Source organism: Podarcis tiliguerta (assembly GCF_965153285.1).
Source record: "Podarcis tiliguerta genome assembly, chromosome: 5".
Lineage (NCBI taxonomy): Eukaryota > Metazoa > Chordata > Lepidosauria > Squamata > Lacertidae > Podarcis > Podarcis tiliguerta.
In genome coordinates, this window is record NC_139538.1 from 78,802,936 (window position 1) to 78,830,876 (window position 27,941).

At 44.5% G+C, this 27,941-nt stretch overlaps 3 protein-coding genes across 7 annotated transcripts in view; 1 reads left to right on the forward strand and 2 right to left on the reverse strand.

The window, feature by feature from the left end:
* LOC310677426 (L-threonine ammonia-lyase-like) overlaps nucleotides 1-24,492 on the reverse strand; it is a 64,677-nt gene extending 40,185 nt beyond the window's left edge. Inside the window, exon 1 of the transcript XR_014511158.1 lies at nucleotides 24,355-24,492. The gene's annotated coding sequence lies outside the window, so the exon portion shown is untranslated. The remainder of the gene's footprint in view (nucleotides 1-24,354) is intronic.
* Nucleotides 10,430-26,560, forward strand: PLAC9 (placenta associated 9). 2 transcript variants are annotated; one of them, XM_083440667.1, is made up of 4 exons: nucleotides 10,430-10,619; nucleotides 20,044-20,144; nucleotides 24,383-24,500; nucleotides 25,043-26,560. In XM_083440667.1, the coding sequence occupies exons 1-4, from the start codon at nucleotides 10,565-10,567 to the stop codon at nucleotides 25,051-25,053; spliced, it is 285 nt and encodes a 94-aa protein (XP_083296793.1). In that variant the 5' UTR covers nucleotides 10,430-10,564; the 3' UTR covers nucleotides 25,054-26,560. The 2 variants fall into 2 exon arrangements, with proteins under 2 accessions (XP_083296793.1, XP_083296792.1); XM_083440666.1 differs by having other exon boundaries at nucleotides 10,438-10,619; nucleotides 24,380-24,500.
* Nucleotides 26,214-27,941, reverse strand: part of ANXA11 (annexin A11) — a 33,932-nt gene continuing 32,204 nt past the window's right edge. For all 4 annotated transcript variants that reach the window (XR_014511162.1, XM_083440479.1, XM_083440477.1 and 1 more), the window contains one exon: nucleotides 26,214-27,887. Coding sequence is in view for 3 of the 4 variants with exons in the window: in XM_083440479.1 (XP_083296605.1) it covers nucleotides 27,828-27,887 (60 nt within the window). In the remaining variant the exon portion in view is untranslated. The remainder of the gene's footprint in view (nucleotides 27,888-27,941) is intronic.

Consider the following 27,941-nt stretch of genomic DNA (forward strand, 5'->3'; position numbering starts at 1 on the left):
CCTCCCAGTGCCCCTTTCCTTCATGACACATGGTTCTCATTAGGTAGTTATATGCGTCGTTATGCAGGCCAGTTGTTCCTGGACATGTGACTATGCAGCGAGTTGTTTTGCGGTGTCTGTGCCATTGGGCTCGTTCAGGGTTAGGAAAACTCGTGGCCCTCCAAGCTCCCGTCATCCCCAGCCATCAGCCAAGCTGTCTGGGGCTGTTGGGAGTTGAACTCTGAATGTGCATGAGACATATTGTTAAATGCCACCTCAGTCTCTGAGTAGTGAAAGAATCTAGGGGTCCCAGAGGTCTGGTTACTTGGAGTGCAAGTCAGCAGAGACTATTGTGTCTTTAGGATATAGGGTTTTATTTACACATATATACAACCTGCATGTAAGATGGGTGGTATTACAACACCCACCCTAGACCTTGCTTCCCTTTTAGGTTTTCAGGGGAGCCAAAGGTCCAACACAGAGCAAGACAAGGCATGTCTCTCTACAGATTCTAGCTAGCTTCTCTCCCTCCCCCCCTCTCTCTCACACACAAACACCAGACCCCCCAGTCTCCATATTTTCCAGGGACAGTCCCAGATTTACAGAGTCCGTCCTGGGTTCTGATTTGATCCTGGAATGTCCCACTTTTCCTTAGGACATCTCTATTTTCATTGGAGAAATGTTGGAGGGTGTGGAGTTATGCGACCCTTGAGCCAAGGAGATAAGTAACTATACAACCTTTAGAAGATATCTGAAGGCAGCCTTGTATACTTTTACTATGTTTTTCTATATGTTGGAAGCTGCTCAGAGTAGCAGGGGAAACCCAGTCAGATGGGTAGCACATAAAATTATTATTATTATTGTTATTATTGAATAGGACTATTTCCACTGGAGAAATGTTGAAGGGTATCTCTCTCACACACATACACAGTTACTTTCCCTACATAGCAGCTAGGTGAGGGGGGTGGGGTGAAGGCCTGAGGGGAAAAGGTCTACCCATTTGTTCTATGGCACAGGGCAACTTCTTTGTTTATGCTAAATTGTGGTACATACCTAGCAGCCAAAGCCATTATCTTGACAAAGGGACTGGGCGGGCTGCACAGCCTTTTTGATTGGATTTACTGGACAAAGGATCACAGGCCTGGAAGGGATTCACAGATATCATCCAGGCAGACACCCCGCCCCAACTCAGAATATGAATGAAATTCCTAAAACCAAGAAATTATGTTCTCAACAATAGAGAATGATGTGTCAGTGCTGAGCTGATGTGCCGTGCAATGATTAGATTCATGCTAAAGACCAAGCATTCAATTTCCTGTATCTTTCACTATCTCCCTCGCATTTTGCTTGCCTTCTCTCCCCCGCTATTTGTAAGGCCTCGTTGGACAGCCACTTTGCTTTCTTGCATTTCCTTTTCATTGGGATGGTTTTCGTTGCTGCCTCTTGTATAATGTTACGAGCCTCCATCCATAGTTCTTCAGGCACTCTGTCCACCAAATCTAAATCCTTAAACCTGTTCCTCACTTCTACTGTGTATTCGTAAGGGATTTGATTTAGATTGTATCTTACCGGCCCAGTAGTTTTTCCTACTTTCTTCAGTTTAAGCTGGAATTTTGCTATAAGAAGCTGATGATCTGAGCCACAGTCAGCTCCAGGTCTTGTTTTTGCTGACTGTATAGAGCTTCTCCATCTTTGGCTGCAGGTAATATAATAAATCTGATTTTGATGCTGCCCATCTGGTGATGTCCATGTGTAGAGTCGTCTCTTGTTGTTGGAAAAGAGTGTTTGTGATGACCAGCTTGTTCTCTTGGCAGAACTCTATTAGCCTATGCCCTGCTTCGTTTTGAAAGAAGGGCAGTGCCAAAGAATACTCCAACTACTGCACAATTGCACTCATTTCACATGCTAGCAAGGTTATGCTAAAAATTCTTCAAGGAAGGCTCAAGCAGTATGTGGACCGAGAACTCCCAGAAGTGCAAGCTGGATTTCGAAGGGGCAGAGGAACCAAAGACCAAATTGCAAACATGCGCTGGATTATGGAGAAAGCTAGAGAGTTCCAGAAAGACATCTACTTCTGCTTTATTGACTATGCAAAAGCCTTTGACTGTGTCGACCATAGCAAACTATGGCAAGTTCTTAAAGAAATGGGAGTGCCCGATCACCTCATCTGTCTCCTGAGAAATCTCTATGTGGGACAAGAAGCTACAGTTAGAACTGGATATGGAACAACTGATTGGTTCAAAATTGGGAAAGGAGTATGACAAGGCTGTATATTGTCTCCCAGCTTATTTAACTTATATGCAGAATTCATCATGCGAAAGGCTGGGCTGGATGAATCCCAAGCCGGAATTAAGATTGCCAGAAGAAATATCAACAACCTCAGATATGCAGATGACACAACCTTGATGGCAGAAAGTGAGGAGGAATTAAATAACCTTTTAATGAGGGTGAAAGAGGAGAGCACAAAATATGGTCTGAAGCTCAACATCAAATAAACTAAGATCATGGCCACTGGGCCCATCACCTCCTGGCAAATAGAAGGGGAAGAAATGGAAGCAGTGAGAAATTTTACTTTCTTGGGTTCCATGATCACTGCAGATGGTGACAGCAGTCATGAAATTAAAAGACACCTGCTTCTTGGGAGGAAAGCAATGACAAATCTAGACAGCATCTTAAAAAGCAGAGACATCACCTTGCCAACAAAGGTCCATATAGTTAAAGTTTTCCCAGTAGTGATGTATGGAAGTGAGAGCTTGACCATAAAGAAGGCTGATTGCTGAAGAATTGATGCTTTTGAATTATGGTGCTGGAGGAGACTCTTGAGAGTCCCATGGACTGCAAGAAGATCGAACCTATCCATTCTTAAGGAAATCAGCCCTGAGTGCTCACTGGAAGGACAGATTGTGAAGCTGAGGCTCCAATACTTTGGCCACCTCCTGAGAAGAGAAGACTCCCTGGAAAAGACCCTGATGCTGGGAAAGATGGAGGGCACAAGAAGAAGGGGACGACAGAGGACGAGATGGTTGGACAGTGTTCTTGAAGCTACCAGCATGAATTTGACCAAACTGCAGGAGGCAGTGGAAGACGAGAGGGCCTGGCGTGCTCTGGTCCATGGGGTCACGAAGAGTCGGACACGACTAAATGATTAAACAACAAAAAGACCAAGCACATTTTGACCCCCAAGGGGTCTTCCACAGTAATCAATGAATGTCTATCACATAATGTTGTCAGAAGTTAGTCATTTGGCTGAGATAGAGCGATAAGGTGAGCTTGACCAATCATGGCTTTAGGATTATTATGCAAACATGATAAAGATGGTGATGAATAAGCTGATATGAAAAGGCAGTATTTCTCTACTACTACCCAATTGTGTGTGTGTGTGTGTGTGTGTACTGTACTTTTCTGTAATTTTTTTTTTTACTCTAAAATAATGTTCAAAAGCGGGGGTCGTCTTATACATGGATAGTGCCGGGCGATTGGATGCAGCCGTGAGCAGGAGCTTGTCAGCGGCAATTGGGTGGGTGATTGGTGGCTGTGGCAAGGGCTGCTGTGGACTGGCTACTGCAGCAGCAGTTGGGTGTGCGCTTGCCGGCTGGTGAGTAGGTGGCGAGTAGGCAGATACTTTGTGGCTTCTGTGACGAGTGCGATTGTCAGTCTGGCGAGTTATTTTCAGCATTCTCTTCCAAGAAAAGCTCAACAACTCTGGCCCATCTCCCCTCATTTTCTTAAATTGGAGTCCCCCCAAATAGGGGCCGTCTTATACATAGGGGCATGTTATACACGGAAAAATACGGTGTGTGTGTATATATATATATATATATATATGCAGGTTTTGGTGTCCTCGGGTGTCTTCCCGTGTAAAAGTTGGGGTGTCTAGGCGACGTTTCGACGAGGTCTCACTCGTCATCTTCAGGCTGGTGCTTTCGGCTTCTTGTTACTGGAACAGAGCAGGATCTCAGTGTTTGAGTTCCTATAAATACTGTTGAGGAGGTGTGGTGTATAGCCTCCAATGTTCTGGGCAGAGAGGAGGTTCCCAGGCTAGTGTGCCTTTTCTTCTTTTGTTCCTTAATTACTTGAGGGATATCTTGAGTGATTTCTTGAGTGATTTCCTGAATCCCACTTAGGTGGGTCATTAGGTGTGGATTAGTTGCTAAAGTCTTCGTGTCTTGAACTCTTGAACTTTGTGAAGAGTTTTTCTGAGAAGATGGCTGTACTGCACTTGGCTGTGCTCTGGCTTGGCTTCGTGTATAGGGGCGAGCTGTGGTTTTGTGGCCTGTGCCAGCCAGATCTGTGTAGGGATTGCAGGGGGGTGCAGCATCCGGAGGTGCCACCCTGGTTTGGCTACTGGATGGTGTCTGTAATTTATCTGTGGAGAGGGTCTGGGTTTGGGTCTGGTGTGGTTGATTGGTGATGGCGTTCTGTGTGCCTCTGGATCTGGTGTCAGATTTTGTGGGGAGGGCTAATTTCCAGATGTCTGGCAAGCGGGATGTGTCGTCACGCTTGTTCATGTTGTGAGGGTGTTTCTCTATCTCGATGGCTTCCATGATTATTCTCTTGTGGTGATGTTCCATGTTAAAGAGCAATTTGGAATCTGCAAAATTAATTTCGTGTCCTGTTTCTTTCATGTGTTGGAAAAGAGAGGAAGTTTTTTCTTCTTTTTTGACGGCATTCTTGTGTTCTGCGATCCGTGCATTTATTCGTCTGTTTGTTTGTCCAATGTACGTGGCTGGGCAGACTTTGCAGGGTATTTCATAGACCCCTTGGTTTTCCAACTGAATTTTATCCTTGGGGTTTCTGAGGATATTGGCTATTTTTTGGTTGGTGCAAAAGGCTGTTTTGATATTGTGTTTATGGAGGATTTTGCTAATTTTATCTGTAGTGCCCTTGATATAAGGAAGGAGGGCTATGCCATTGTTTTCTTCTGTGTCTTGGTTTTTGGGGGGTGTTTCTTTTTGGATTAGCTTCGAAACCTCGTCGAAACGTCGCCTAGACACCCCAACTTTTACACGGGAAGACACCCGAGGACACCAAAACCTGCATTCCTGTACCCGTGAAAATCTACGAAAGCAAATATATATATATATATATATATATATATGCAGGTTTTGGTGTCCTCGGGTGTCTTCCCGTGTAAAAGTTGGGGTGTCTAGGCGACGTTTCGACGAGGTCTCACTCGTCATCTTCAGGCTGGTGCTTTCGGCTTCTTGTTACTGGAACAGAGCAGGATCTCAGTGTTTGAGTTCCTATAAATACTGTTGAGGAGGTGTGGTGTATAGCCTCCAATGTTCTGGGCAGAGAGGAGGTTCCCAGGCTAGTGTGCCTTTTCTTCTTTTGTTCCTTAATTACTTGAGGGATATCTTGAGTGATTTCTTGAGTGATTTCCTGAATCCCACTTAGGTGGGTCATTAGGTGTGGATTAGTTGCTAAAGCCTTCGTGTCTTGAACTCTTGAACTTTGTGAAGAGTTTTTCTGAGAAGATGGCTGTACTGCACTTGGTTGTGCTCTGGCTTGGCTTCGTGTATAGGGGCGAGCTGTGGTTTTGTGGCCTGTGCCAGCCAAATCTGTGTAGGGATTGCAGGGGGGTGCAGCATCCGGAGGTGCCACCCTGGTTTGGCTACTGGATGGTGTCTGTAATTTATCTGTGGAGAGGGTCTGGGTTTGGGTCTGGTGTGGTTGATTGGTGATGGCGTTCTGTGTGCCTCTGGATCTGGTGTCAGATATATATATATATATATATACACACACACACACACACACACACACAATCGTGTGCGTGTGTATGTATGTGTATGTATTAGGGCGTCTTCCAGATTTCTCATTATCAATGTCAGCTATCTATGTAAAGCTGAACTCAGGGACCGCTAACACACTTCTTTGTCTATGCACAGCCCATAGCATGAACAGATGTTTGTACAGGAGGACAGGGTTCCTGTGCCCCAGCATGTGTAAAGTGCGAATCCTAGCTTGTCATTACAGGGTAAGAAGACTACCTGCTGAAAATCTCTTTCCTACGCAACCATTAAAGAGAAAGAAACCCTGCCTTCCTTTGCAGCTGGTCACCATCAACGCCAAACACCAGCTTCTTGACCGGAGGAAACTCTGGCTTTCCGAACTCCCATTGGCTAACTCAGGCAGCAGTCAGAAATTATGATAGAATCCAATAGCATCCAGAGAGCTACAGGTGCTACTCCGCCAGCTGCTAGGGCCTGGTTGCTCGGCACTTTCCCCACATGCAGCTACTACCACAGGGGTGACCTCTCCCCACAATCTCCCCTTCTTCTCGCAGGCACCTTTCCGACAGAAGTGGAACAAGGAGTGACTCTGGAGCCAGACGCTGTCAGCCTGTCCTACCTCACAGGGTTGTTTGTTGATTAGGCGTATTTATAGGCTGCCCTTCATTATAGTACATCCCAGCACGGGGTATAGTGTTGCAGGATAAAATGGGCGCAGAGAGAACCATATATCTGCCTTGCAGGTATATGTAAATAAGAAGAACAAGGTAAGCAGCTGTGGCACACCTGCTTTCCTTTCACTCAACATCCTTTAAAGGAGCTGGGGCTGCCAACCCCTTTTCACAGGTCTTGCTTCTGTACCTTTAACAGCAACCTGCCATTTTCCTGGCCCCCAGCTGCACCATAATAAGAGCAGCAACTGCCAAGATTCTCTCTTCTACTCGACTCTTGAAGGTATAGAAACCTTCCCAGGAACCTAGTGCATATAACTCCACATTAGCACCCCCAGAAAATATCTACTATAGCCAAGGGAAATATATATAGAGAGAGTGTATCAGATTCATCAGCATTCATTTTCTCTCTTTTGCAACTGAAGGGTATGTACACTTTTTTTTGTCATTTTATGATCTTTGCAAACAAAATATGAATTTGTTGCTACTGATATCCAGTAGAATTGAGGGATTTGGGGTGGCAGTTGCTTAGCAACCATGTCCCTACTCTCTCAACACCTAACCAGATAGAATAAAAACACTGGCTATCGCATTAGGGTGATAGTCCCTGCACCTGCTGTCATCTTGAAGGTATTACTGAATCTCAGATTTTGCTCAAACCTCTTATTCACATGATTTCACTCGTTTCTCAGAATACTCCATATTAGGACTAAAGATACAAAGGAATGCTTTTGCTTTCCAGGCTATTATTGTGCCAAAAATCTATGGCATTATTTTGAATTGAATACTTCTCTTGAGTTGCTCTTTAAAAACACCAGTGTGCTTTACTGCTATTATTATACTTGGAATCATGTGTGGGAAGATAATGCTTATTTAAACAGACAGACTCAGAAAACTAAGAGAGGGTACAGAAAGGATGAAAATGGCCTTAAAATGTGCTGCAGAACACACTCTGCCATTTGACTATTTAAGACACATGAGCACTCTTTGGTATAGTAAGTCTTCTCTGATAAGCATTGTCAGTTTCCTTTCTGTGAAATGGGTTGTTCTGTTGTGCTTTGTAAAGGCAAGCATGTGGTTTTGGATCTGGGGCTCAGCCTCAACCTCTGTCTTGCACTCATTTCCTTGGAGAGTGATTTCTCCTTTATGAAAAGGCAGGTCAGATCAGCATCCATTTTGTTACTGTGCAGCCACCGCACCCCTCCAATGACAACCATTTTATGGTAGTGCCAACTAGTTTTTCCAGACTTCTAAATGTAGCCCCCAAAAGATTGAAAACCCCTGCCATAGTGCTCTCTGTTTTAATGTGCTTTACCTGAGACTGCTGTTGAAGACTATTCAAAAATGTCAGCCTGTTTGTGACATAGCTTTTGACTAATGCTGCTGTTCAAATGGAAAATAACACACACTTTTTGAGGTAGCTCTGCTGAGACATAACTGGTATTGGGGTTAAATTGAAGGGACTCCGCTCTTCTTGGACATTGGGCCCCCCCAAAAGTGCTCGATCCCAGGAGCTCGTGCTCCTGGGGATCACCATGCAAAATGGGGTTATGATCCCTTACGAAGGGTCTGAATGTGTAGTGAACAAACGATTTTCCAAAATATCTTGCAAATTAACAACACTTTCTACTGCCAAATGCATTTTGAACATAGTCTTCTTCAGTGGCATGGAACAGACAGTATCTCAGTTTTGTTTACATCCCTGTTTAAAGATGCCTGAGCTATTGTGTATTCTGGATCCATTCTGAAGCAGTAAACAATCTCCACCACTGAAGAAGACTGTATGGCAAAATTGCAGCTGTATTTTAAATTATCAGTTTGTTGTTGTTTAAAAACACCCAGTCCCTATTTTTTACATGTTGTTTTTGTTTGTGGGGCTCCAGCTCCCACCAGCCCCAGGCAGTACAGTGGTACCTCAGGTGACATATGCTTCAGGTTACATACGCTTCAGGTTACAGACTCCGCTTACCCAGAAATATTATCTTGGGTTAAGAACTTTGCTTCAGGATGAGAACAGAAATTGGGCTCTGGCGGCGCAGCAGCAGCAGCAGCAGGCCCCATTAGCTAAAGTGGTGCTTCAGGTTAAGAACAGTTTCAGGTTAAGAACGGACCTCCGGAACGAATTAAGTACTTAACCTGAGGTACCACTGTATAGCCAATGATGAGAAATGTTGAGAGGAGCACAGGTGTCCCCTCCCCTATTAGCCTAAGCAACCCCTCTGGGCTGATGTTGAAGTAAAATGTGGCCATTCCCATGGATGCTGCCCTGAGATCTCCTTGGAGAAAGGGTGGGGTAAAAGTACAACAGTAATAAATTAATACAGCAGTTGATAAACCATTTTAGTGAAATGTAGTGGCCAAGAGATTGTTTCGTACGCAAGAGATCCCAGGTTCTGTCCCCAGCATTTCCAGGGAGGAGTGGGAAAGACGCCCGCTAGAGACCCTTGAGATTTTATTCAGTGTAGAGCCATCGGTTTTCATGTGAAAACAGTCAATCATCCTGTGTCTTTGCCCCACCCAGACCCCGAGCTATATATACCTTATTTACACCTGATAGGCTGATTCAAACTCCCCTACTGGAGCCAGATTGGACAGCTCCTACTGGCCAATCAAGTTGCTGCATTCTAGAATCCTACCTGCCTATTGTTCTGGGATTCAAGCTCAAGACATAACAGATTTGCTGGAATTCCAGTCAGTGTAGACCAGAGTGGGGGCCTCCCAGTGTGCAGGTCAGTCTTTCCCCATGATACTACTTCCCCCAAACCGCGCCCAATTGTCAATCAGCTTGTGCATCTCATGACATCAGCTGATGGGAAAGACAAAAGAGCACAATTCTCTTGATTTTGTGTTCACTGTGCGTGCCTGTTCACAGGAGGGAACAGGCACGTGCAGCCAAATCATCAGGATTTGACCTCCCCCCCCCTCCCCGCTTGTCAGCTGATGTCTGGGGGTCCTAAATACCCATTGAGGGCGTTGGCTGTGAGAAGGACTTCTCCCTTGCACAGCCAATACTTGAAAAATGCAGTGTTCTCTCACCCCCCCACCCCCAAACAGTCGATGGGGAGGGGAAGAAGTGCTCTGCCACATGGGCGTATTTGGGGGGAACGGGGGGGGGGGCAGCTGCCCCTTAAATCAAGTAAATAAATAAGGATACTTAACAAAAGTAGAAAATGTAGAAAGGTTTTCTACAGAGATTTTTCTGAGCAGTTGGGGTCAAAAGAAAGTAATTTAAAAGAGTTGCTGAGACATTTCATCCCAAATCTGCTAGATGGAGCCAGACAGAGGATGGTGAGAGGTGGGTGTCTTGCACCCCCCCCAACATAAATCCTGGATACGCCCATGTTTTGCCAGTACTATGCTTTGGGCTTTCCAAAGCAGGAAGCATAACGCAGGCAATTCCCCTTGTGCTGTAGTTCCCAAGCACCTGATAGCCAGCTAGCTTTCAAAATCCCTTGTGTGGAAACCCACACAAGGGATTTGAGCCGGTGAATTGTCCCACCCACCGTCAATGTTGGCCCCCAGGGTGGAATCAGGCCTCTGAAGCCCAAAAGGTGTGATAAATTATTTGTCTGACGTGGTATAAAACCTGTTTCCTATGCCTCTGATTTATGTTTCTGAGGGGAATCTTAAGTTTGTGAGTACATGTAAAATACTGGAACTATGGTAACCTGCGCTGAGCTTTCAAGACAGAGTGGAATTCTTAAAGAAATCTAATCAAACAAGTAATAATAGGCCTGACTGGTGAACCCCACTTTGTTCTTTCCTGCAGAGTGATTAAAAACTATGCATACAGAAATCCAAGGCAGCTGCTTTGTGCTTGATCCAATTGGTTGTATTCAGTGGAGCTCTTTTCCGGCACATTCCATTCATGCTCCATAGAAGTAAATAAACTCTTACACACCCCCACCTTTCGCTTCAGCAGATTTGGCCTAGAATGAGTTTCCCTGGGTGACTGGTCCCTATGTGGAGTTTAAAGGGTGGCTTGGATGGGGGTGGGGAGAAAGGAAGGCGAGGACCGCCTAAGAAACTTGGCTCAGCAGCCAGAGACTATTTCCTCCCAATTCTCCGGCTGCCAATCCAAACTGTTCTGCAGAGGGCCAGTGCATACTGAGGAGAGAGGCTGCTTATTTCTCTTCATCTGCTGGACCAGGAGAGATTCCTCCGGACGGAGCCTCTGAAACTATGCTTTGCATTTGGCCTCTGCTTTTTATTTTAATGCTGAATGGACAAGGATTGGGTAAGTCTTTCAAAACTGTCAGCTTGTAGAAGCATTATCTGCTCGAGGGAAGAGTAGCCATCAGAAGCAAATCGATAGACATGGATGGAAATACAATGTGCTCGTTCTTGGTTCAAAACAGCCAGTGGGATGTTTTAACTTCTGAAGTTCACACAAGGAAAGCCCTATATAATAAGCATGACCTCTGTGCAATTGGAGATCGTGTTTTATAGACGCAAACTATAAAATTTTACAGGGCTCAAAAATATGCAGTACTTGTCAGGCTTCGCCAAAAGTCAGAGTAATATCACCAAAATGGTGTGCAGGTTCAAGTGAGATTCACTTTTGTCAGTCAGTCATATGGCCTTCTGAACAGCATTCAGTTTTGGAGAGCTTAAGAATTAAATTGCTGTGAGAACTTCAGTGTTTCAAGAAGCTAGGAATGAAGATGCTTGTTAGCCTACCTCTAAAGTTTTTTCTTGGTTAATAGGGCTGTGTTTGCCACTAAGTTGTTTTATTGGACTGTGTATTGTAGCAGGGGAAATGGTTTGCATGATGCTGGATCTTTGACTTTTAGCATGTACAAATGTTTTAAAGATACCTTTGTGACACACACTGCCATTCTTGATTAAGGGTGCAATCTAGCGAAGGCAAACAATATGAAGGGTGCAGCTCTATGCATACATACTTTGGAGTCTAATTGAATTCATTGGGTCCCACTTCTGAATTAATTTGCATAGGATTTGGCTAAAAATTATTTCAGTAGAAGAAAATTTTGCCAGTGTTTAACTGTCTCACCGAAATGAACAGGGTATAAAAATCCTTGCTAGACATTGCTTTAAATCTGCAAATATTTTTGTTTTTGCCATGGGGTAGGCTTTCATGCGTCTCCTACACTGTCTCCATTGGGTACATTTCCCCCTCCTCTTATATTTTCTGTTCTTTCGGTATGGCATAGAAATGCTAAAGGCTGTGTAGACAGGTTGTTTTTGCGGCATTTCTTCAAGCGTTAATTAATTTTATCCAGGTATATAGATGCTGCCTGCCAGCCTATATCACAGTAAACATAGGCTGCAAATCCCACTTGTAGATCCTCACCTCCCTCTTGTGAGTTTGCTTTAGTCATTATGTAGAAGCAGTGAGTAATAAGCTATACGTCAGGGCAATTCCTGCCTCTGTTCTCAATTGCCAGATCAAGCCACTGTCTCTCAACCTTGGCCTCAAATCTGCAGTATGGGAATAATAATAAAAATGTAGAACTACCTTACAGGGCTGTTATAAGAATTACTGAGGTAAACCTTTGAGCACTTGTGGAAAATGCCATGGAACTAATCCAACTTGCAGGCAGGCAGATCAGTTGATTGGCAAGCAGCACTAAATGCAGACGCAGTAGCAAAATAAGACTTTTCACTTGAAATACATTCAAGTTGGGACTTTCCTTGTTGATTTGGACCCCCCTCCCTTTCCTCTTTTGGATCTGCTTTAGTTGTACTACCTTCTTGAGTTGCTTTGTGCCTTGAGGATGTGTACACATTACTGGCTTAAAACACAGCCAGGCAGTTTTTCTTTCTCAGTTCGGATCAAAACTGTTTGGTGGGGAAATGCATCATAACACGGCAGTGGCGTAGCGTGGGTTGTCAGCACCCGGGGCAAGGCAAGTAATTTGCACCCCCTAACCCGTGGATTTGTGCCCCCTAACCCTAACCCCCAGATGTTGCGACCGGTGCGGCCGGCCCCCCCTGCACCCCCCACGCTATGCCACTGTAACACGGTATTTTGTAACAAATAACAGGATAGCTGCAGGATACATATGGATGGCAGCTAACACCCCTTGTACACAGCTTCCCAAACCAGAAGTGGGAGCGTGCTGTGGAATTGCAAACACTGCACACACAATTCCCCATTCAGCAAGAAATATGCACACATAGAAACCAGCTCCTGCACACACATGCGCAGGTACCTTCGAATACTAAGCATTAGTGAAGTGAAAACTGTGGCGCCCACAGATAATGGCCAGGATGCAAAGAACTATGCAAAGAACTGTTCAACATGCCCAAGGTTCTAGAGGACTTGCGTTTTTCAGACAGCAAACTCCCATAATTACACAGGAAATTATTTATTATAATTTGTTCTTCTTAAGTAGCTCAGTACTAGACATCAAGGGATCAACAAACTATGTGGCAGGAAGCCCACTCATTTAAATCGAGGTCTGTGACAATCCTATGTGAACGGTAAGCATGTGTCCTGTTTGTTTAGAGCAAAAGGAGCAGGCAAGTGTATAATAATGATGATGAGGTTGTTGATGATGATAATAATTTTATTATTTATACCCCACCCATCTGGCTGCCTCCCCCCCAGCCACTCTGTATGTGTTCTGGAGGTGGTGGGCAGATGGTAAACCCTCCCCATCTTTATGGCTTATGTCCCTTCAACCTCTTCCCACAAGCACTTTTAACCTTCATAGGGCTTAGATGCCAAGCTGAGAAAACAGTGCAGTGAGAGGGAGGGGAGGTCATGGGCAGGAACAGAGGATTTCATGCCCAACACCTGTGCTCTCCTTTTACTCTAAACAACAACAACGGTCATCTGCCCCCTATTATATGCATGTTTGGGATATACAGGGATATACTTGGGTTCACCATCACCTCTAGTTTTGTCCTGAGGGGAATCTCCAAGGCATTTTGTGATGGGCTCTGCAGATTTAAAAAAACCAACCAACCTCAAATCACATCAGTGCACATGCAAACTCTCAGATGTGCCTAAAACAGCCTTTTCAGCGGTTGCTATTTCTTTCTGGCAGCTGCAAACTTCTAATGTTCAGTTACAGCTGAAGTTATTTCCTGAGGAGTGCAAGAGAAAATTTCCCTCAATCTGTGGCAAGGGTGTAGGAATAGATGGCAACTATTTTTACCTTAAAGTAATAAAAATATAATATGGGCACAAGCATGAAAGGTTTTACACAAGATTCAGAAGCTTACCATGTCTGCTACAGTTTTAATTAAGACTCCATAGCTCTGGACAGTCCTCTAGTGAAATGTATAAGTGAGTCTGGAACAGCCAAACCAACATTATTGTGGCCATAACACATTTGTTAGCCTTTAAGGTACCACAAGACTCTTTGTTGTGTTTGCTGCAAGAGACTTAACACAGCTACCTCTCTGAGAAATATGTACAACATTTTTTTAAAAAAAAACCACCACCAATCCTAAGATTTATATTCCCATCACAACCCACAAAACTGTGGTCTGCAGTGGTTTTGGCTCCCATTATTAGAATGCAAATAGCACAATCAGGATTTTATCCCTACAGTAACTTCATGGTCTTGAAGTGATTCTTATTTTATGAGATGGAGTTGAGGGCAAGTTTTCACAATGGCAAACACAAATCAAGTAAATACATATTGATGAATGATTGTTTCGTTCTGGTTGGGTTTTATCTTTTGTTGTTTGAGATCGCTGCTTTTTATGGTTAATTGGGAGGTTTTATGGGCTAGCAACTGAAAGGTGTAGCCAGCTGGGGGAGAAACTTTGGATCCAAAAGGCAGAGTACAAATGAATACCCTCTGACACCCCTCAGATGAAAACAGGGCCTTTTCCCACTAGACGCTCCCATTGTTGTGTTTCTGACCCCTTCCGCAGAGTATTTCCTAGCGGAAGAATACAGCTATGTCAACAGGACACGGCACATGTGCCCTCCACCATCCTGAGAAAACCCCTTGACCCTGATTTTATTTTATTCTTTGGTAGATTTACACAAAGAAAAACAGACCCCTATAAGTAAATTTTGGAAAGGGGCACACTTAGATGCAAACACACAAAGTATTATTATTTTTAAAATCTAGACTTTCTTGCCTCCCAGGGCAGCCCTGCCCTTTGCCTGCCCCTCCGAGAGCTTACACATCACACAGGGCTGGGCCATAGCAGTGGCAGCCTCTCCTCCTCCTTGCCCACCCTCCAACAGCCGCTACAAGCTCCCCAAGGGAGGAGGCTGGCATCATTGGCCAATGAGAGGCCACGGGATTCTCCTGGCAGCCACTGTCACTGCTCGGTATAAGCCCTGGCTCATCCTCCTCTCCAGGCTCAGCCACAATAACACTGGCGGGGTAAATAAGGACATTCCGGGATCCAATCAGAAGCCAAGATGACTTTTGTAATTCCGGGGCTATCCCTGGAAAATCGGGACACTTGGAGGGTATGGACTATTCCAGGGAGCTCAGATCTTACAGGCTTGTCAGAATTATAACTCCAAAGTAATATATGTAAAGTGCTTTGAACACTCTGAAGAACTCTTATCGGTGCTGAGTATCACCATAATCACACAGACACATAACTCCATCTACCACTGAAGAGCAATTGAAAGTGCTCTTAGTCCTCTCAGAAATATTTATCTTCTTCCCAAGCGCAAGGAAGGAAAGCCAAAGCAAGCACAGAATTAAGCCAAGCAAGTTCTTATTTCCCTGACGTAATATTTTGGACAGAGGGGACGTTGTCAAGTAAACGAAACCGAGTAGGACAAAAACACCCAGACAAAAATGACCTCGGCTCTATGGATCTTTTGTTTGACCTCACGATATAAGAGGGACATGCATTCAGGTCCCTATATTTTCCAAGGAACCCGTTTCACGTTGCTTTGCTAGAGGAGGAATCTTTCTGCATTGGAGAGGATCCCAGGGAGATGGTTGACTCAGTTTACATGGGAACTAGCCAGACCCATTGGGCGTGACAGTCATACTGTGTTAACTGAGAATGCACCAGGAACAATTTGACAATTGCTGCTTTGAGGCTACATATCTAAGAAAAGAAATGGTGGGTTGTTTTTTGCATTAATCAAAAAAGGCTGTGCATAAGAAATGGTCTCTGCTGGAGACAATGACCTCAGTATAATCACCTCCCAGATTTCTTTTTAGAAATCAACTCTCACCCTTGGCTGCAGTCCACCGTTAAGAATCTTTGTTTTGTTCTATCAGAACTTACGTTCCACCCTGCTGCTTTATGAGGCTCTAGTTCGCGCTAGAGTACAGAAGATAGCAACCACAAGAAACAGCCTGAACCAAATTATTCAGGCTTATGAGGAAACTTCGCCTCTTTGGCTTGTCACCATTTGCACTGGTTCTGCCCCACCATGTCTGTATTTTAGCAATGGCATTACACACACACACACACACACACACATAGCAAGCAAAGCATTTCCTCTGGCAAGTTGGTGGTTGGACCACCTCATAAATTTTGGCATTAGGCTGCTGACAAAGGCATTGGAGGAGAGCTTGTGGTAGGGTCTCCAGGTGAGAAGGGGTGGTTTGGTGTCTAGTAGGGTTGCCATATGTCTGGAATTCCCCGGGAAAATCCAACTCATTTTGGCAGTGCCGTTTTTGACTAAGTTTCTTAAAAACAACTCAAAAACTTCATTTTTTAAAATGAATTTGCCAAAAAAGCTCAACAATTTTGGGGGCAAAACTAAAAAAACAACAGCAACAAAACCCTCAACATTTCCCTATCTTTGAAGGTGTGTGTGCTGCCTCATCTTGGGATAGGTGAATTTCAAATGCAGTCCAGCTCAAATTTACATTTAAAGAGCAATTAGTCCAATTCCACCCCCCACCCCACAAACTTTAGCAAGAAAGGCTATCTGGAATGAATGGGCAGGGAAACAGAAGCAGTCCAAGGGCTCTATTTCAGATCTACTTGGATGAACCCTATACCTCCAAAGCCCTATTTCTGCCTACTTGTTAAATGAGATTTAAGCAATATGCAGCCCACTAAGCTTGGACGCAACATGTTAAAGTTTTGTCCCAGTTTGGAGTCAGGCAAAGCGTTGTTATCTTTGTGAAGACATGAAGCCAGAAATGAGTGTTGGGCTTGTGAACTAGGCTTTCCCTGTGTGCCAGCTTTGATGCAGAGATCCTGGTTTGTTGGTGAAGGAAAGATGGAAAAGGGAGGAGCTTGCATGCCTGATGCTCATTTTCAGCTTGGTAAAACATGAATGTCACATCTGAACCAGCCTTCTGGTAGCTTTTATTTTGAAAAGACCATTTTCTACACGCCACTGGTTGTGCTCGTGTGATTATTCTGCTCAAAACTCTATTTCCCCCCTCCACGCTGGCTGATGTTTTATCTTGCAGAATTGTGTTTCTCTTATCTGCTGTGCCCGATACATTAAAAAACAGGATTTTAAACTTGCTGAGGCTTCCCCAGCATAAGTGAAAACAGAAATATTTTAATCAGGAATAAGTCACAATGAGTCCAGGAAAGCATTCAGCAAAAAAACCCCGAAGCTGCCATGCTTCTTACTCAGTGGCCCAAGAAATTCCGAGCAGATGTTGATATCACATGTGGAAATAGTTATTCTGGTTGTATCATGCGGTGTGTGGCTCTGTGTCCTATAGCTAGGAACGTTGCCTCTTTAATTATAATAACCCACATTAATTATTATGTGGTTTGAAACTTAATTCCAAAATAAAAATGCTGTCTGCCTTTTTCTCTCATCTGTTTACATTGTTGAGCAAAGCAATAGTTGACATGGCATTGTTGTTAACCCTTAGTGTTGGATTAGGACTTGAGAGACCCCTGTTCCAGTCGCCACTAAGCCCAGAAACTTGCCCAATGACCTTGGGCCAGTTAATCAAGTTTCAACCTAACCTACCTATGGACGCTAAGGCAGTGCTTTTTTTCTTAAAAAATGTTTAGGGGTACTCTCATTTTGACTCAAGAAAATCACCATTTTATAGTTCAGATCGGGAAAAATAAATACAGTGGACACTTGGGTTGCGGATGTGATCCGTGCGGGATTCACGTTCGCAACCTGCAGCTGCACATCTGCGCATGTGCAAAGCGTGATTTAGCGCTTATGCGCATGCGCGGCTGCCAAAACCCGGAAGTAACCCGTTCCGGTACTTCCAGGTTTCAGCAGTTCATAACCTGAAAAAACATAACCTGAAGCGTTTGTAACCCGAGGTATGACTGTACAGTAAATGGACAAAAGTACAAAGATTCACAAAATGTTTAGGGGTATGTGTCCCCCTGCGTCCCCCAGGGGGAAAAAGCACTAGAGAGGTGAAGAGATTTCACTGGATGTGGGAAACCAGGGTAGGAATTTGAGGAGGGGAGTCATATGCCCAGTGGCGTAGCGTGGGGGGTGCAGGGGGGGCCGGCCGCACCGGGCGCAACATGGGGGGGGCGCTCATACTCGCAGCTCTCTGCCCCCTGCTAAAATCCACGGGTCAGGGGGCGCAAATTACTTGCCTTGCCCCGGGTGCTGACAACCCACGCTATGCCACTGCATATGCCTGAGTGATAGAAGAGGTGAACATTTTGGGCGGCCGACGTGAGATGACTGAAGACTGTTTTGCAGGATAACCAGGCAGGGAGGAAAAGGTTGTGGTGGCATGAAGTTTTTAGATGAGTTTTAAAGCTGAAAAATTTTCAGTGTTGTGCAGGGACAAAGTATACGACGGATCTGTGGGATATGCTCTCTGGAAGTAAATTAATGGAAATAAATTCTTTTTGGAAATTCCATTATTTCTCATTGATGTGATTATACATACCAGCCACAGGCCAGAGTTACCATGCCAAGTTACAAACCTGCTGACAGCCTACATTTTTTTAAACTGGCAGCATTTGTACTTATTTTATAGTAACATCTTGGGAGTTTCCTGTGTAAAGTGGCCTCTTTCATATTAAGTCAGGGAATACATTGTTGACATTTGCTGTCCCCCCACTGAAAAACATTTTCCAAAGCTCAGTGGTGGTTTAGCATTACACACACTTTTAACCAACTTTCCTGACTTTGAGGCCAGCGAGTTCCACATAGTTTTGGTTGCACTCATCATTCTGAAATGGGTGGGGCCTCCACTACAAAACTTCTAAGGTTTGATCGTTGGCCCAAATATTTGAGGAGGGCCTTTTCCCTACTCTTTAATTACATGTTGTTTTTCTTTCCATAAAGATTTAAAAAGAGATCTTTGTGTTGCCATTATGAGGAGACAGCTTCCCTCATATAAAGACAATGCTAAATGCAAAATAAAGAAACCAGTGTAAAGAATTAGCACTAATACTAATTTACTGTTGGGTAAGTCATCTTGAGGGACGCGGGTGGCGCTGTGGGTAAAACGTCAGCGCCTAGGACTTGCCAATCGCATGGTTGGCGGTTCGAATCCCCGCGGCGGGGTGAGCTCCCGTCGTTCGGTCTCAGCTCCTGCCCACCTAGCAGTTCGAAAGCACCCTTAAGTGCAAGTAGATAAATGGGTACTGCTTTATAGCGGGAAGGTAAACGGCATTTCCGTGTGCTGCTCTGGTTCGCCAGAGCAGCTTAGTCACACTGGCCACATGACCCGGAAGTGTCTTCGGACAGCGCAGGCTCCCGGCCTCTAGAGTGAGATGAGCGCACAACCCTAGAGTCTGTCAAGACTGGCCCATACGGGCAGGGGTACCTTTACCTTTACCTTTTTAAGTCAACTTGAATTCAGTTGGCCAGAGTAAACATTCCTAGGGTCTAGCGCTATGTGGACTGATGTGCCTAATCTCACAGCGCTCCAGTTTCTGTCTTATGTTTAACAACAACAGAATATTATTGATGTAAACAATATAAATATTATGAACAATATTACTATTTATTGAGGATCTAGTCCACAAGCTTAATACGAGTCAACAGTGTGATGCAGCAGCAAAAAAAGCTAATGCAATTCCAGGCTGCATCAACAAAAGTACAGTGGTACCTTGGGTTAAGAACTTAATTCGTTCTGAAGGTCCATTCTTAACCTGAAACTGTTCTTAACCTGAGGTACCACTTTAGCTAATGGGGCCTCCTGCTGCTGGTGCGCTGCCGGAGCACGATTTCTGTTCTCATCCTGAAGCAAAGTTCTTAACCTGAGGCACTATTTTTGGGTTAGCGGAGTCTGTAAGCTGAAGCGTATGTAACCCGAGGTACCACTGTATAGTGTCAAGATCAAGAGAAGTAATTGTACCACTTTATTCTGCCTTGGTCAGACCAGAAATGGAATACTGTGTTCAGTTCTGGGCACCACAATTTAAGAAGGATATTGACAAGCTGGAACATGTGCAGAGGAGGGCGAATGAGATGATCAATCAACCAATAAATAAATAAATAAATAATGTCACTTACCCTAACAGAGTTCAATTGCCTGTTCTGTTCTCTTGGTATTACATTGAAAAACCACACAGTTGTGATCTTTGGCTTATTTACCTCCACACACTAGTAAACTTTAGAAAGAAGAGGTCATCTCTGTGGTGAGTCACCCCTGATGAGCTTTGATTTTATAGGAGGTCCCAGTTCTTCTGAATTGTGGAGCCCTTAAAAGGTCAACTCTTCAGTGGATGTTCCCACACATGGGGGATTCTAAGTATTTTTTGCAAAACCTAAATATAGCGTGGAAGAACAAAACAAAGCCTAGGCAAAGTTTTAATATTGCTTGCTTTCCCCCCTCTTGCAGTTGCTGCTGATCCTGTCACTGATCTCCCAGGGAGTTTGGAGCAGAATGACTGGTGTGATGAACACAATACAATTCACAAGCGCTTAGATACTATCCAAGAGGTAAGGCGATCTAGCAGAGCAATGTTACAGGCCACAGTCACTCTTCCAGTCTGTTCCCTGGTACCTCTCCAAAATGGCTTGCTTAAAATACCAAGTTTGATTGGGGATTTCCACAAAATCTGGTTGCACAATATATGGGTCGCAGTCAAAGGGGCAAGAGATCTGTAATTGTGTCACACTGAGGTTGGGGGGGGGGATACAACATCTTTCTTTTCATGAATCTTGCTTTAGACACTTACAAATAATATCTGATCTCCTGTGCTGGGAAGGTTCGGGGCAATTAGATGTGACAGTATACCAGCAAGCATGGATTCATTATTACAGCTCATGCATTGTGGATGGAAAGTATCAGGTCCAGTCCTAGGTTCTGGAGAGATGGAATAAACAAAACTGGGTTATGTAACCAATGGCTAGTCGCAGTGGTTTTCCCGTGCATATGTTAAGGCCAGTGTGATGAAGTGCATGGAGCACCACGTCTAGGATTAAATCCCTGTTTAGGCATGATCATCAATTTTGGCTTAATCACCATCTTTCATCTTAACCTACCCCACATGGTTTGATATATGTTGATAACATGTTTGTGCAGGGAAAATCCACGCGTGTTGCCTTGAGCTTGGAGGGACAGGTTAAATGCAAATCATCCGTGATCACTTTTGGGAGTACAGCCGTACCTTGGAAGTTGAACGGAATCTGTTCCAGAAGTCTGTTCAACTTCCAAAAGTTTGGAAACCAAAGCATGGCTTCTGATTGGCTGCAGGAACCTTCGGCTTCCAAAAAAACGTTCGAAAACCAGAACACTCACTTCTGGGTTTCAGTCTTTCGGGAGCCGAAATGTAGGAGTGCCAAAGCGTTCGACAACCAAGGTACGACTGTGCATGAAACCTTTGGGCAGAAATCTGATTGTCAAATACATTCTTGCCTCGATTCTTCATCCACATGTTTTGCACACAGCACTTTTATTTTACCTCTGTTTGTATGTGTTTCCAGCAACGTATAAGAACCCCTCACTGGCTGTATTTGCATGGAGCATTCAGAGGTATGAGAATGAGCTCATGCGAGCTTCAGGATGCGCTCCCTCTGGTGTGGCTTTGAAGAAAGTCATTCCATTTTAACTACAGTTTACCATTGCATCTGAATCCCAAACTATAGTTAATCATAAAATGAGGGGCTTGCACATTCTTTGTATGTGAAAGGTCTCCAGGTAGGCCTAGTGGAAATCTCTTACCTGAAGCCCTGCAGAATGGCTGCTAGGCAAGATTGATAACCCTGAATCAGATCGACCAATAGTCTGACTTGTTATAAGACTTATGTTCTAGCATACAGTTTTTGTAAACTAAATCAGTTTCATCACTGTCTGAACTTGGCTTGGGGTTTTGTTTTGTTTTTGGTAGATTATAGTTAAGAGTAACTGCAGTTTGTGTGGGTTCGGATGAGCCACTAAGCTGCAATTAATCAAAACTCCTCTTCTGCTGGGAGGGAGATCTAGGGCAGGAAATTCCACCAGATCCTTGGAAATGGGATCGGGCAGAATGTTCCCCAGCAAACAATCAGCGTAAGCCTTAAGCCAAGCTATTATAAATTTCTGTGTGGCTGGTACTTAACGCTGTCGTGCCTTAATCAGATATATAGTACAGCAAAAATAGCAAATGCTGGGCTGTGGTATATATACTCTGTCTGTGTCCTGAAGTCATAGCATTTCACAGCGCTGGGTTTACGGCAGTTCCCTTGAACAGGCGCCAAGATGAGGGGGCGTAAAACTATGGCGCAGGGCACTCGAGAGCATGCATACACGGAAGGCGCTAAATTTTGTCCTCACTCAGGGCACCGAACTACCAAAGTCCGCCCTTCATTGGGGGAGGACGTAAGAACGTAACTGGAAGTGATAAAGGTTTATAGATTATAAGTGGGTCCTCTTGTTTTATGTTAAAGGCATTGTACACAGAAAATAGGGAATCCGACTGTAGGCAGAATGATCACCTTCTGTAACTGGAGGAGAAGGATGACACCATTCATGAGAATGGATAATCAGAATTTGGGACATTGTGTATATATGATTAAGGTTACAAATAGGGCGAGAACGAGACAATACCAGTCAGATGGTTTTTCTGAAAAAAGGATTGTTTTCATAGTGTATTGGAGCAACAAGGTTCAAGATTAGGCAAACCTGTTTGTATTACTTGGTACTTTAGGACTTTAATGTGTTCTATATGATTTTGGTAAAGAAATTCATTTGTTTTTAGCTCACAATATCCATTTTCTTTTCTTTTTTTGGTGTTTAATATGTGTGTTCATGTTTTTGTTTTCTTTACAACTCTATTTGCTTTATTTTGTTCTGTTACAATAAAAATAATGGGACGCGGGTGGCGCTGTGGGTAAAACCTCAGCGCTTAGGAATTGCCGATCGCATGGTCGGCGGTTCGAATCCCTGTGGCGGGGTGAGCTCCTGTCGTTTGGTCCCAGCTCCTGCCCACCTAGCAGTTCGAAAGCACCCATAAAGTGCAAGTAGATAAATAGGTACCGCTTTATATAGCGGGAAGGTAAACGGTGTTTCTGTGTGCTGCGCTGGTGCCGGCTCGGCAGAGCAGCTTTGTCACGCTGGCCACGTGACCCGAAAGTGTCTCCGGACAGCGCTGGCCCCCGGCCTCTTAAGCGAGATGGGCGCGCAACCCCAGAGTTGGTCACGACTGGCCCGTTCACGCAGGGGTACCTTTACCTTTACCTTAATAAAAATAATATAAATTTATACACTCAACAGACAAAAAACACTTCTGTCAACCACAGCAGAGGAAGGTGGTTTAACATTACAAGTACATGCAAACCAGACCAGTGCCCGCTTAATCTCATCAATTAAAAAATAAATAAATCAACACCCTTGTCCACTAGAGGGCAGCACAAGACCAGAAATGCTAACCCTGCACTCTACAGATGATCTCTCCCTGCTTGTAGTGTATCAAAGTCCTTGGTGTAGGGTTGGCTTATGGCGGATGTAGCTTGCAAAGGATGAACTCCCACCTGCAGCTGCATTCACTGTGGGAGAGATGAATCCAAACGGGCAAGGGGCACAATGGACTTGCAACTTACGCACATTTAACTTGTACAGCTGCAGCGTTATGTGCATGGCGGCCAGCCAGCCAGCTGAAATCAAACAAATTAAATGCATGCAAGGCGGAGAGCTTAGAAGCCCATCGTGGGAAGAACCGTTAAGCTCTCCGATTTGCTTCCCAGGCTCTGGGAGGCGCTTGCGAAAGCCTCTGAAACCCACGCAAGAGCCTCCCAGAGCCCACTCAGTAAAACAGAGAACTTTCTTGTGGTGACTGCAAGTTGTTCCCCCAGATGACCAGACCATGCATGGCTTTTTTTCTTAAAAGTTTGACATCTCTTCCAGCCCTGCTCTTGCCTTGGACCTTTGTAGATTGGACAGCTGCGATAGGGTGGTCAAACAAGCCTTATGGTTCACATGCAACGTCAAGATTCATAGCCAACAAAAGACAATGCCTTTGGATTGATAGTAGCTTGTTGGCAGTAAATCCTCACTTAGCAATGAAACTCACTGGGTGACCTAGGGGCAGTCAACGTCTCTCAGCCTAACATCCTACCTCACAGGGTTGTTGTGAGGAGAAAATGGGGAGGGGAGAACCTTGTACACCAGCTCATTGAAGGAAAAGTTGGGATATAAAAGAAGGAAGGAAGGAAGGAAGGAAGGAAGGAAGGAAGGAAGGAAGGAAGGAAACCATAGTTAAGTTGTCTGGCAGAGTTCTCACAAAATAGGTAAAGGTAAAGGTACCCCTGCCCGTACGGGCCAGTCTTGACAGACTCTAGGGTTGTGCGCCCATCTCACTTAAGAGGCCGGGGGCCAGCGCTGTCCAGAGACACTTCCGGGTCACGTGGCCAGCGTGACAAAGCTGCATCTGGCGAGCCAGCACAGCACACGGAAACGCTGTTTACCTTCCCACCAGTATGCGGTCCCTATTTATCTACTTGCACCCGGAGGTGCTTTCGAACTGCTAGGTTGGCAGGCGCTGGGACCGAGCAACGGGAGCGCACCCCGCCGCGGGAGCTCACCCCGTCGCGGGGATTCGAACCGCCGACCTTTCGATTGGCAAGCCCTAGGCGCTGAGGCTTTTACCCACAGTGCCACCCGCGTCCCCTCTCACAAAATACTAAGCCATAAAACCGGCTAATTCAGGAGATGCTGATAGAAGTGGATTACCCTAAATTTCACTTTTCTTCATTAGCAGTTGGAAAAGACGGTTGATCTTCTTGACTCTGAAGTCAAGTCCCTGCTGAACACCATAAGTGAAACTGCATGGAATGTTCCTCTTGCTCCTGGAACTCCCTTGATGGATATCTTTGAAGGTATGAATCACAGAGAAATGCAGTACATCTATTACCCAAGTGTCCACAACCGCTTGTAAATGTTGCAATTCAGCGCACAGAACGCAGTTGTACCCTGAAGATCACTTCACTTGGGGAATAATATGGTCAGTTGCTGTACCGTTAAAACTCCAAGATGTGTAGCACTACTGAAATATCTGTTTCAAGTTCATCGGCTACTATTCATTGTTGACCTTCTGTAAATGAAGCAAGTAATCCTGTTCACAGAAGGGCTTTAATCTAGCAAAACCTTCACTAGTGGGGTGGGGAGAGGGGAAGTTTCCCTTCTGCAGGACTCTGTGCGCCCCTGAAATCTGCTCTGGAAAATTTGGTTACCTCTGGTTTTTTGGGGGGAGGGCGGGAAGAGAGAATCAAGTGAAAATTGCACCCCCTGCTTTTGTTAGTGGAAGGCTAACACTGGGATGTGACCCTTCATCTGCTTTTTAACAAATACTGCCTTCTCTAGAAACCGATGGCTTGGTGGATTGCCACTACAATCTCCCTTCTGCTCTCTCATTTGCTAGATACCAGCTGAGCTTCAAGACGACAGACCAAAGGAACAGACTGTAATATCTATATACCTATATCTCCCACCTGCATAATTAACCCATATTGCACTCTTTCATAAGCTTCCAGACCAGACAGATGTCTTCAGACTTGGGATGGGGAGTATTCCATCACAAGTTTATTCTGTGTTACGATCTAATCATACTGGCGCAGAATACCAAGAGAGAAGTTTTCTTCCCACCTATCCTGAAGATTTAGAGACTCCTAAAATTGTTGTGAAAGAATCCTCACGCCAAGGACCCCCACGGAGAAGTTAAATGTCCCAGAAGGTCCAGCCGTCTGGCGGTAAAGAAAAAGGAGCAGAAATTAGAAGAGGTACTGTTGGAAGTTTTCATGGGGTACCTGGTAGTCTCCAAAACCCGGTTGGCATCTCTGGTCACAAAGAAATTTTTGTTGTTGTTAATTGATTGCTCAAATTTTAGGATGGTTAACCTGTTAACTAGCTAACCTGTAGCACTGGTGCCACAAAAGAAAATAAACAACAGGTGCTTATGGTGCTCCTGGAGAGTAGGGGTCGGAAAGCATGTGAGCCTGGCTGCAGCACAGTCAAATATACAGCCTAGAGGCATCTAATGGTGATCATTGCTGGAAGCACCATGGTGGGAGTTTTGGTCTGGTCCAGCAAGACTTCCAAATCTGGCAGTACTCCCCAGCTGAAACACCTTGTGAAAGCACATTGAGTGCATATCTACTGAGGGGCATTCTCTTAACTTCCGGACTTGTGCCACACTTGCCAAAAACTGGTTCCAAACTTCTTGAAATATCCAGGTTTGTCCAGTGTTGGAAATAGGATGCAGAACTCAGTGGCCCAGGAGTGAGTTTGTTTGTAACACTCTGTCCTCGTGTCTTTGCCCAAGCCTTTCCTATGAAGGGACAGGTCACCGAGGAGCCACAGTGAGCAGCCTAAGTGGAATGATTTCATGTTTTATATGTAGAAGCTAGAGCCCCTCTGCATATGCCCCTGAAACATTTGCTCAAGAAACTGCCTGATGGTGTTTAAGCTCACTAGTCTGATTTGCCCGAGACACGACCCCATTCCCCGAGGGGAGCCGTCCGTGGTGGAAGCTGAATATCCCAAAGAAATGATGCTGTCAACATGGCAGAAATAAGAACACTGGTGCAGGAGGCTTGGGTACTAATTTGGTTTATTTGTACAAATCATCTTTTTAAAAATTATATATTTGATTTTAAGGTAGAATTCTACAAAAACACGCAAAGAGAAAAAGCTTTGGCATACACTCAGATTGAAGGCATTTTGAGCCCCCCAAAAGACAACTTTGGCTGGATCATGCTAGCGGCAAGTCCATCTAAGAATCAGGGAACTGAATGGGGAAAGTGAAAGATGTGCTGAACGCTTAAATCAATGGGGGTTTTCCTTTGTGCCTATTTTTGTAAGAGAGGAGCATTTTATGTGGAATCTCCATTGACTTCTGTGTTCCTGTTTATATTCCAATAAAAAGTTTGGAGCTTGTAAAGCAGCCTTTTCTAACAATGAAGCCTTGTTCACATGTTGGCTTTCAAGAGAAAAAGCTGATCCTCCGCTTATTGAAAAACAAATGAGTGGAAATTTGTTTGATTGTAGGCTGTCCATGAGAGCTAAGCTACTGTAGATATGATGCTGAAGACATCAACAGAGAGCCAATAGATTTTTAAGTTTTAAAAATGGCTGCGTGTGTTTGAAGTGTTGGGATTCTGCGCAGATTCCTCTCCTTATCCCAGCTCTGAACAAAAAAATAACTGCTCCATTTCATGCTGCTATTACCTCTTGGAGAGGAAAGCTCTCATTAGCAAGTAGCAGACTTAGGTGTTTGTGGGTGTGCTTTGTAACACGCCATTGGCACAATAGTGCATTATGAACAGTGGTGGGTCAACCATACACTATCCCGCTGTCTTTGCTGTTGTTGAAGCATCACAGAACTGTCTTGCTCTCTTAGCACATGAAAATGGGACAAAAATAAACTGGAACGTTTCTAGTAGAAAACATAGCTGTACCACATTTTTGCAGGTGGGGTCTTGCATAACCACCAGGTTATCAGCAGGAGCATAAATCTGCAAGAATGCACAAGAAACAGGACATTCGGAGGGACCCTAATGACAAGCACCCTGGCAGACTTCCTAACATCTTGGTCCTGAATTCTGCCAATGCACCACATCCCCTCTCCTTCAATTTAGGGACAATGTCACAGACTTCAGGGAGATCCAGCATTCAAAACAGCATAAGGCAGCATAAAGATTCTAGCCAGACTTTTACATTTCTCTTTGAACAGCAGTGAGTGAACAGGATCTGACCCACTCTTCAGAACAGCTTTTTTTTAAAAAAAAATTAGGCAACAAGCATGTAAATATCAAACGGCCCATGCACCACACATAAAAAAAATGTTTTGTATTTTCTCTTAAGACACAAAGCTGTATAGAATCATTTGGCACGCACAAATAAAGGCGTTTCCAAACAAAAGCTATTCATGCAACACAAGCCACTTCCATACAGTGGAGTGTGTCTCCCCCCCCCCCCCAATAAGAAAGCAAAAACCTGTTTGTGAACTACAGCTATCTGGTGCAGCAGCCTCTCTCTCTATAGCAGGATTTATTTCTGTACTCATGATATATTATTCAAAGAAAGGAATAATGTGGCACTTTAGAGAAAGAATCTTCTGGATATTTGGAGTTTTGACAGCATGTGTGAAATGATAGCATAAAACCAGCTGATTTAAAAAACCAAAACAAAATTCCGGGGGACTCAACTTAGTCGTTTCCACCGCACAATTTCAGCAGGATTTTCCTGTAGTCTCCCGAAGTGTCACCCTGGTAAGAAACACCAAAAGGGGGGAAAAAGTGATCTTGTGCCAAAGGTTAAAG